This window comes from Rhea americana, unplaced genomic scaffold, assembly GCF_003343005.1.
Source record: "Rhea americana isolate MKP2758 unplaced genomic scaffold, rheAme1 scaffold_95, whole genome shotgun sequence".
In the NCBI taxonomy this organism is placed as follows: Eukaryota; Metazoa; Chordata; class Aves; order Rheiformes; family Rheidae; genus Rhea; species Rhea americana.
In genome coordinates, this window is record NW_028187144.1 from 3,442,725 (window position 1) to 3,452,797 (window position 10,073).

A 10,073-nucleotide genomic window follows, 5' to 3' on the forward strand; every position below is an offset into this window, starting at 1 on the left:
TGAGCTCCGCGAGGCGCTGACTCGGCCCTTTCCGCCTCGCTCCCGCCCGCTCTCGGGTCGCTGCGCAGAGACCAGCGCCGCCGCCGCTCCCGCCGCCCAGCGCCGCCGCCATGATCATCTACCGGGACTGCATCAGCCGTAAGGGCGGGGGCACGGTTTGCCGGGGGGAGAGGGCGGCGCGGGCAGGGAGAGCAGCCGGCCGCGGCCCGGGCCCGGCCGCCGGGGCCCGGCGCTGCCGCGCATGTGCAGTGGGGGCTGCCGCGGGGGGGGGAGGAGGGCGGAATGCAGGGAGCTGCGGCGCGGGGGGAGGGGGAGCGCCCGGAGCGGAGCGCCGCGGCCTGGAGCGGAGCCGGGCGCGCCGGAGGCCGGAAGACCCGGGCCTGGAGCGCGGGGGCCGGAGCGGGGCGCGGGAGCGGGCGGGCGGGCGGCGGCTGACGCGGCGGCGCCGGGCTGTGTTGTCCCCGCAGAGGACGAGATGTTCTCGGACATCTACAAGATCCGGGAGGTGGCGAACGGGCTGTGCCTGGAAGTGGAGGGGAAGGTGAGTGGCCGGCGGGGGAGGCCCGGGGCAGGGCGGGCGGCGCCGAGGGCGCTTTGGCGAGCAGCGAGCTGTTGGGAGGTCGGTGCTCGGGGAGGTTGGTGGTGGAGGTGGTGGGGTTGTGGTCAGGTTCCTCTCGCTTAGCCGTGGCTCTGAGGTCGTGCCCTGCTGCCAGGTCGTAGATGTGTTAAGAGCAGTCTCGTGGAGGTTTGTGCAGAGCCTTTAAGTTTTTTGATGTCTCTAAATCTAGATGGTCACCAGGACAGAGGGTCAAATTGATGACTCTCTAATTGGTGGCAATGCCTCTGCTGAAGGTCCTGAGGGAGATGGAACAGAAGCCACGGTCATAACTGGTGTTGATATAGTAATAAACCACCACCTTCAGGAAACCAGCTTTACAAAAGAATCGTACAAGAAGTATATCAAGGACTACATGAAAGCGTAAGTGCCACTAGGTTTCTCCCCCCCCCCCTTAAATCAGGTTACAAAATTTCTAGGCCATCAAGATTTGATTTTTAACAACAACTACTAGGAGTAAAGTTCACCAATGCTGTTAATTCTGAGGCAGGTGCCAAACTGGCCATGAACTTCAGGAATGTCTTAATACTTGGCAAAACCAGAGCAGTAAAGAATTGATACTGGGATATCTAAGTTTATCTTGGCTGAAATACCATACAGGACTTGGGCATGTGCTTTGGATCTTATTTGTAACCTGGCTGTTGTCTTTCTGATTTCTTCATGCCAAACCCTTGTATGGGGAAAGATGGGGTGGCAATGGAAGCTTTCAGAAACTTGCCTAACTTGATGTTTCAAATGTGTAGGATAATACATGTGAATGGATCTTTGGCTAATTCAGAGTAGAATTTCTGGTGCTCATCTTTCATTCAGTGATGTGAAGATACCATCCCTGCTGCCCTGATGCTTGCTGCTGTGGAAATAGCTTGTTAACACCTGTATAACACTAATCTAAGTGTGAAATAAGCCTGTGCAAGTGGCAGAGGCTGATCTGCTAATTCYCTAGCAAGGCAAAGTTTAAAATCTTGGCCCCTCTTAGAGGGGTGGAGGAAGCATAGCCAAACTGAACAATTTCTCTGGTAGTGACTGTTTCTGGTATGAAGGGATGCTGCACAGTGAAGTTAACAGGCTGTAAGATGTTTTCAAGTAAAATTCTTATTCTTTTCCTAGAATCAAAGCCAGACTTGAGGAACATAAGCCAGAGAGAGTAAAGCCTTTCATGACAGGTGCTGCAGAACAAATCAAACACATCCTTGCTAACTTYAAAAACTACCAGGTAAAGAAACTTACATTTACTTACAGCTATATTGCAATGATACGAATTGAAATTAGATTAGTTGCTGAGCTAGCTTGTTGACTTTGAGGGGTCCTGTTGTAAGGACACCTAATGTACCCCTTTCTAGAGTATCAGAGCCCTGAGAGATAGCGAGGAGAAATRCTGAATGGCTTAGAGGTTTGTGAATCTGCAGTTAGTTTCAACATGGCTTCCACTTGTAGTTACCAGCATTTAGGAAGTGTGGAGTTAAAAGCTTGACAGGTGGATCACTTGGGCCCCTTCTGTCTTATTCTGCTGTTTACAGCAATGTGGCAATGTTATTTTGTGCTGAAATGGAGTTGAGGCTACAGGTTGCAGACAGCAAAATTCTTGTAGCTGGTCAGGAAGGCTCTTAAACTGAACTCAGATGTAGTAGCTTCTGGGCATGATGGACACTGTTTGCTGTAATAACTCATTGAATGTCTCGATAACATGTTTCTTTGAAGTTCTTTGTAGGTGAGAACATGAATCCAGATGGTATGGTGGCTCTCCTTGATTTCCGTGAGGATGGTGTGACCCCATATATGATTTTCTTTAAGGATGGCTTAGAAATAGAGAAATGTGTAAGTACTGACCTAAATCAAGTGAATGTGCTTAACTACATGATTAGCTTTTTCAACTCATCAATTGTTCTACTGTGTTCCTGTTAATTTAAAGTAGTTACCTGYTTTAAAAACTTAGTTTATGTAAGTACAGCCTAATTGCTGCTGTATGTATGCTAAGTGGCTGAAACTTCCCTCCTCTGCTACAGAGCCCTATTAAAGGGGGATGTATTTTTCACTGCAGTAATTCATAGGGAGTTGATATCTAAGAAATGCAAGAAGAGTTGCCTTGGTGAGAGGTGTGTAATTGGTAATTGTCTTTATAAAAACAGCTTAAAACCATGTCCTTTGACATGGAGTGCTTCTACTTTGGATTCCTCTTGTGTGGGTTAATTATGGAGCTCCTTAAATGATGGTGTTCCATCCTCTTTCACTTAATCTGATGATAGCCTTATTTTGTTATGCAAGAACCGTCTGTTTAAATATTGCCCTGAATTTGAGAACACAGTGATACTTGACTGAGTACTTAACCTTATTTTATCTGGAAGCTCCAGCTGTCTGAGCTCAAGCAGTTCTTGTGGTCTGCTTTCTCTTAATTATTCTGGATTTGAATGTGGTTGCAATGAAACAGTATTCAGATCTTATGCTTGAATATTTTGCCTTATTTTGAGCTGTATGATTCACTGGTGACTAGCAGTGTGGGATCACCAACCTTGCCTTGCCCAGTTACTGCAGACTTTTGAAGCCTGTTTATAGCCAGCTAAAATTATCTGTAAAGCCTGTTATAAGCTTTTTGGTATGCAAGTCATCTAAAGATGAACCAACTTCTAGTTTGACACAATAAGCCACTAGAGGAACATAATTTTATTGGCAAAAATAGACATACCAGCTCCTGCAGCCTGATTTAAGTGTGATGTCTATCATGATCTCTAGAACAGGCAGTAACCTGGAAGCATTTCCTCTGAGCAGAAGCTTCTGTATGTCTCATACTTAGGCAGAGCTTTTAGATGTGTAATTAAGATAACTTGGATGGGTTAAAAGATCAGCAGCAGGCCATTCCTGTGGAAAAAATGCTACAGCTCCTTGATACAACTGTCATAAGAGACAGCACCTATGTCATAAGCTTTAATACCTGTTCAGGACATGTTCTTACTCAAAAGGAAATCTGAAACTTGGTGTGTCAAGCAAGAAGGATGCAAATGAGCATTCTATTTGGCTTGATCAAAGGCTGATGTTAGTTGTTCTACGTGGTCATAGAAGTGCTCAGCATCCTCTGATAGACCATGAGCAATTTTCCTGTTGCTCTCTGGTTTGCACTGAGATGCAAAAATAACTTCCTTGCGCTTTCTGCCTGCCTGACTGTGTGGCAGCTCAGATTGAATTAGGGAACACACAAATAATTTACAGATGCTTACTGTGATTGTGACAATCTCCAACTAACAACTGCTGCTCTTGTTACAGTAACGAATCAAACAGTATGATTTTTTTGGATCACCCGTCTTCATAGCTGGCTGCTGTTTCTTCTTCATCAGTACAACACCAGGACTCGGCAGTGTCTAACAACTGGACTGATGTCATCTTGAGCTTTATTCACTTATTYTGACCCTGATTTGGAGTGGAGGCATTGTTTTAAAAAGAAAACAAAACCAAACATGTCATGTAGGTTGTCTAAAATAAAACTCATTTAAACCCATTCTAGGTGATGCCTCTTGGTCTAGTGTGTTTCTTAAGGTGACTTTACAGGACAGGTTGCAGCAAGATCTTTGTCCAAGGATTTGATACTGTCAATAGTATAGCCTGATCCTAGGTCACTGCAACTTGACTGTCTCCAGATAGACTTCACGCAGTTTCTACCTATGGCATTGGAGTGCAAGAGCAGGCTGAGGTGAATAAGGCAAAGCTCCAAGAAATGTCRTCATAATGAAGTGGACCTTCATCTCACAAGTGTAAAGAGACTTCTCCCTCTGGAAGAGATACCAAAATTAATAAAAACCAGAATGGAATGTRTGCTATTCAAGCTGAGTGCTGGCTGAGCTTCTTTATCAGACAAGGATATTTCTGTCCTCAGTTACAGTATGACTTCATCAATCATCCTACCTTAACCTTGGAGCAAGAGTCTGATACCAACACTCCCTGCCTYTGAGCACAGATAGTGGGAACCTGTTGAGGGGAATTACTAGATTTTCAATCGCTTACATTACGTAGCCTGGCTGTGGTACTCTGTATTTGGCAGCTATTTAGGAGTGGATTAAATAGGTCTCACTCAAGTTACAGGATTGAGGCTTCTCTCCTTGCCCTCTCTTCAGGGAGAGAAATGGCTGAAGAACATAGAACTTGCCTGGGATTATTAGCTATATAGGAGTGTGGCTGGATTTAAGATTTACCTGAATACTTATAATTTGCTACTCCTGCTGTTTTCCCCACTTGGCAGTGCATCTGTTTGACAGACCTGGAGCAAATGTCCATTGCTTTTCTGGTTCTTAATGGAGATGCAACAGTAATGAGTTCCTTGCGCTTTCTACCTGTCTGGTCCTGTGGCAGGTTGGATTGAATGAAGGAATACAACTGCTTTCYTACAGCCCAAATTAGGAAAAGGAGTGTTTATGTTGCTGCTGGTGCTTGACAATAACGTTATGCCTATTTGCTCAGAGCRAAACTGGGCTTATTTAGGAGGCATTGCCTTAGACTGGACATCATGAATTATTATTTCCCACTACAGTGGTAGTGCTATAGGAGATACAGCTGTCTAAAAGGGGAAGGCATGACCAACTCACTAGCTGTTGATATATGAGGCCTCAAGCCTGGAACTTTGGTGGATTTTTAGCATCTTGTCTGGCTTGTGTCAGGCTTTTGCCCTTGCCAGGGTGTTGAGGCACAGGTAGGCTGCTGCAGGGGTAAGATAGGCAGGAGGCTGGGAGGAGGRAGGGAGATAGCGTCTGTGGAGGTGGGAGCAGAGTGTGCCCAGAACAGTTATCTCCGAGGTTCCCATCTGTTTTAAACACGCCCTATTTCAGTTCTGTGAGAATTTAATTTACATACGTGTTTCCTTTAGCTTGCACAAGAAAGGGTGTTGAGCCAGCTGTACTTCTGGCTGCGATGCTATTTTGGTGTAACCTTCTGTGCAATGCGGGTGGAAGCTTCCCCCCCTTCCGGAAGCGGCTGAAAGGCAGCAGGAGGCAAGTCCAGACAAGGCCACTGAGAGCCAGTTCTCGGGCCCCTCGCSGAGGGCTGCTTTAACCGGGCCAGGTGGTGAGGGCGTTATGCTGCCTCTCCCGCTGCACCTCCGTTAAGAAACGGTCGCTTTAAAGGCTGGAGAGAGGAAGCACTCGCTTAGTTCGCGGGCCCCTTCTCACCAGAATAAGCCAGCGCGGGCAGAGCAGCGTGTGTAGCTGTGTGGCCCCCGAGTTAGCTGTGCGGTGCCAAATATCCTCCAGCTAATCCTGCTGGCTCCCGGGCGGGTGGCGACCTGGTTTGGTTAGAGCCTGTTGTGGGAAAGTAGCAGCGGTTTTCCTCTTGGCTGCCCCGTGCTCGCCGTGAACCGCAGGGCTGGTCCTGCCGCTCTGCGGGGCAAAGGCTGCGCGTCTCCGGGGAGGAGAGGGGAAGCGCTCCGGCAGCAGTAAGGCAGAGCTGAGCTGAGCTGCTCTGCCCTGTAACGGAAAGCAAGGGGCAATCAGGCTGCCGAGTCGCTGCAAGCTTTTAAGTGAGATGCCCCCCCGCCCCGGTGCCCCTCTTGYGGTGGCCGAGGACGGCGCCTTGCAGTTCTGGCAGGGTTCTTACCGGTTGCTGTCTCGGGAGGTTGCTTTCATTAAATAGCAGTAATATCATCTGCATCGAGCCGCCGCCGCTCCCTTGCGTTGCTCTGAATCGYTTTTTTTAGAGCGGGGAAGAGGCCTCCCCGCGCTCCCGCTAACCTCCCCGGGCGCGTCGGCTCTGCAGCCGGCTCCCCCGGGACGCGGCTGCGGCTGTGAACCGGGACGTTTAATCCTGCACCGGTCAGCAAATAAATCTCCGCACCACCGCTCGGCCGCTGCAGGAGGGCGGCGGTTAAACCCCGTGTTAGTTTAGCTCAGAGATAAATCTCGCAGTAGGAGAGAAAGAAAACCAGGAAAAAAAAAATCTAGCCAAGTCATAAAAATTTTTTGTCATAAAAATGGCCCCAAATCCCTTGTCGGGAGCGGAAACTTGCAGCATCGTGGTCCCTGCCCCAGCGCTCTTGGTTTCCTGTCCACCTCCTGCAGATTTGCACTTGCAGAAGTCATCTCCATGGCCATCTCGGCCAAAAAAACGTCTCAGCCGTTTGCCTCAAGGTGTTGCCTGCTTCTATGCCACTTCCCTGCAGCGGGCGCACGCGGCTCGCCGCTGCCTGCCTTACTCCCAGGTTTGGCCACTTCCCGTGCTGAAGAACGTGCTTCAGCTTCACGGGTAAAACTGTGAATGGTTACCGGTGAGAAGGCATGGCGGTTCCCTTCCCACCGGTGACTGAAAGCCAAATACTGCAATTTCCCCTCGCTCTTAGTTATTTGCCTCCAATTGCAGACACAYCAGCTGCAAAAGCAGAGCCAGCTGCAAAGTCCCTATCCGGCATGTTCAAAATCAGAACATGATTACGTTCTCAGCAGGCCGGGCTCACCCAAAAGACGTATTTGGATTTTAGGACCAGTATGATCAGCACCAAGCTTGTGCTGGRGTTTGCTGAACTGTGATGGAGAGCAGGGTGGCTCCAAGGTCAGCTGAGGGTGCTCAGCTTGTTCACCACGCAAGATCTAAGCGTGGTTGGTTGAAATCATGCTGAGTATCATCTGCATTCATCCACCCTTGTGTCTTATGGGTATCCAGTCGTTCCTGCCCTAAGGAATGTACAAATTCCCTGCTTGAAAACAGGATGAACGCAAACATTTTTGCAATTCTTAGTTAACAAGTAGTCACAGAGGAGACCGTCTCCTCTCCTCAGCACAGCCGTAACCCACTCAGTGGTAAGAGGTGGAGGCAGAAATCTTTGGCCCACTTGAGCCAGACATGAGGCCTGAGCTTTYGGCCACCACCGCTGCAGCGGGTGCTGGAGCGCCGTTGGCCGAGACCTTCTGGGGAGGCCCTCGTCCAAGGGTTCCTGCTGGAGTTCATCATCTTCACATGAATAATCAAYGCCCCTGGAGAAGGGCTGGTATCCCATGGCCTACCCCACGGCCTGGTAGCCGGTTYGGTTCATACAGCCTTGGTTTGAAGGGCTGGAATCAGGACTGCCTCAAGCAAAGTTTTAGATATAAACAAAAACAATTCCCATCAGGGAGATGGGCAGGGCTCAGTCCCAGCACCCCCGCAGAGGAGGGCAGGCCCTGAGGAGCTCGAAGGAGACCGAGGTTGAGATGCCCRACCAGGCCCATGAACCCAGCTTTGCCTCCCCAGACCGGGCATTTACAAGAGCAAAGCTGTATTTGGTGCAAAATCCTTCCTCAGCAGCAAATTCCTGTATTAAAGCCATAATTAGCCCCATTCCCCCCACCCCGGGGAGAGGCCACTGGCTGAGCCAGCGCCGGCATCAAAGCGGGACATCATTGCCTCCGCGGCCTGCCCGCTCCCGGGCTGCGCCGCAGGGACGGGCCAGCAGGGAATCCGTCTTCATCACCGCTGCGAGCTCACGGGTTAAATCAGCCAAACCGCGGGCGGCGAGGACGCCGAAGCGAACGCCCACCAGCCTCCTCACGCTCCCGCTCAGCAGATGGCCATCCTGTTAACAGCCCGCGCGGCAGGTCCCCTTGCAGAGCAGGCGGAGCAGAACTAGAGGTTTTTGCTGCTTATTTTACGTGCTGGATCCAGAGGGAGTTACGCCGAACGCTACGTATTTTTCGCAGCCTCGCCTGAAGTTGGGCCGATTCCCCAGTGCCTCGAGTTACAGCAGAAGGGAGAATTCGGGGCCAAAAGCAGTGTGTCCACCCTGCTTCGTCCGCCTCTAGGGCAACGTGTGCTGCAAGACACAGCGGCTTGGATTTTGTGGATTTTGTGCCTCTCTCAGGACTAAAATTCCGGTTGCACACTAACAAGCTAGAAAGCCTTCAAAATCATGCTGGAAGCAGGAAAAAAGAGTGTYTAATGAGCTGCCTGGCTTCCAGACTCTGCACTGGACATTCCTTCTAGTTCATGCCAGCCTAACGTTTCACGGTTGTTTTTTGATACGGAGTTTCCTCATTGTCCTGTTTCTCTTTTTACCTTGAAAACTGGCAGCGTTACTTGCAGAGAAGCCTGCAAGTAAAACAAGGTGCCTTGACGTTCCCCAATCTTTTTGTTTCTTGTTGGTTGAAAACTCCATTGCTAGTTTACTTCTAGCACTCTCTGTATTTTTTGTCAATAAAATTTAATTTTATGTAAAATAAAAACCAATGATGTGCTCTATACCCTTTCCTTAACATTCCCTTAATATTAAGGAAAGCCTATTTACTCTGTCCAAAGGCCCTCTGCAGGTCAATGAAATACCTACTTTTACTTAGATGCTTACGGCATTTCATGGTATTTTGACTAATTATGCTCTTCTTAACTGAAGACAAGTTGTAAAGCAGTGAAATCACATAAAACTATAAAGTATATCCAAAAAAATCTTTCCTACTAGGTTAATCCTACTAGCTTTAAGCTAGTTAATGTTTTTCCCTCTGAAATGGTGCAATGGTTTTTACCTGYGACCATGAATTACGGCATTGCTAAAGCAGAATTGCACAGCAGTCCCCTGATTTATCTGGCCACCTGAGGAGCAAGACGAGAGAGAATCCAATCCAGAATTTCTAGGCRTCTTAGCTGCTCAAACATGGTACCAACACAGCAGCAGAGCCCAACTCACTACAAGGAAGCGTTTTCAGCCTACGCTGCTCGCGAACGCAAGTCTCCGGAGGGCTCGAACAGCGTGGCAAGGACAGCAACGCGTGCAGGCTCTGGCTCTGGCTGGGGAGCACATAACGTACCGTAGCTAAAAAAGGACGCCGACTTCCTGGGTTCCTTTCAGCATCCTCAAATATCTCTCGCAGCAGTTACTGGATACTGCTAGCAGAATCTGAGGAGACAGGAGTAAATGGCAGTAGTTACGAAAGCACATGCAAAGCCATGGCACACGGTCTGCTTGTCAAGAAGACTCTGCGGTCCATCTACTATGGGCTTGACAGCTCACGTCCTAGAAAGCTGGGAACCAGCTGGAAGCACGTGGGTACACAGATGCTTCCATGAGCAATTCCAAAAAAAACGAGCTGAGCGAAACGAAAAGGTGTGATTTATGCACAAAGGGGTCAGAGCTGTTTTACCAACCTTCTAAGGCATTCAGTTCCCCTCCTACACTTTTATCACTTTAAAGTGTACCCAAATTGGAATGTTTGCCTTGAAAATACACCAATTATTTTATTACTGTGTGCATACTGATACACACCTCAGGTACATGAGAGAACGTGACATTCATGCTATAAAAATATCTCACTTTTTGTTTTGTTACTGGTTTACTGGAGTAATGGGGCTTTCCTTACTCTGTTTTCCTTGCTTGGTTTTTAGCCAAAACTTTAGGAAATATAATGAAGTCATCCTATTCCATCTCATCCCCCGCTCCTCCCCCAAAGGATGCCGAATACATGACCCTTGTAACGTGCATTTCAAAAATGGGGAAACAGAGACATGGATACATTAAGCCATCATC

At 48.7% G+C, this 10,073-nt stretch overlaps 1 protein-coding gene and 2 non-coding genes across 3 annotated transcripts; all 3 read left to right on the plus strand.

The window, feature by feature from the left end:
• The first annotated feature begins 12 nt into the window (after positions 1–12).
• Positions 13–4,103, plus strand: TPT1 (tumor protein, translationally-controlled 1). The gene is made up of 6 exons (XM_085325045.1): positions 13–138; positions 468–541; positions 789–979; positions 1,724–1,829; positions 2,315–2,431; positions 3,872–4,103. The coding sequence occupies exons 1-6, from the start codon at positions 111–113 to the stop codon at positions 3,872–3,874; spliced, it is 519 nt and encodes a 172-aa protein (XP_085181171.1). The 5' UTR covers positions 13–110; the 3' UTR covers positions 3,875–4,103.
• LOC146584348 (small nucleolar RNA SNORA31) lies at positions 3,675–3,806 on the plus strand. The gene has a single exon (XR_014898232.1). It is a non-coding gene; the product is annotated as a small nucleolar RNA SNORA31 (small nucleolar RNA).
• A 737-nt stretch (positions 4,104–4,840) lies between the features above and the next one.
• LOC146584349 (small nucleolar RNA SNORA31) lies at positions 4,841–4,977 on the plus strand. Its single transcript, XR_014898233.1, has one exon. It is a non-coding gene; the product is annotated as a small nucleolar RNA SNORA31 (small nucleolar RNA).
• The last annotated feature ends 5,096 nt before the right edge of the window (positions 4,978–10,073 follow it).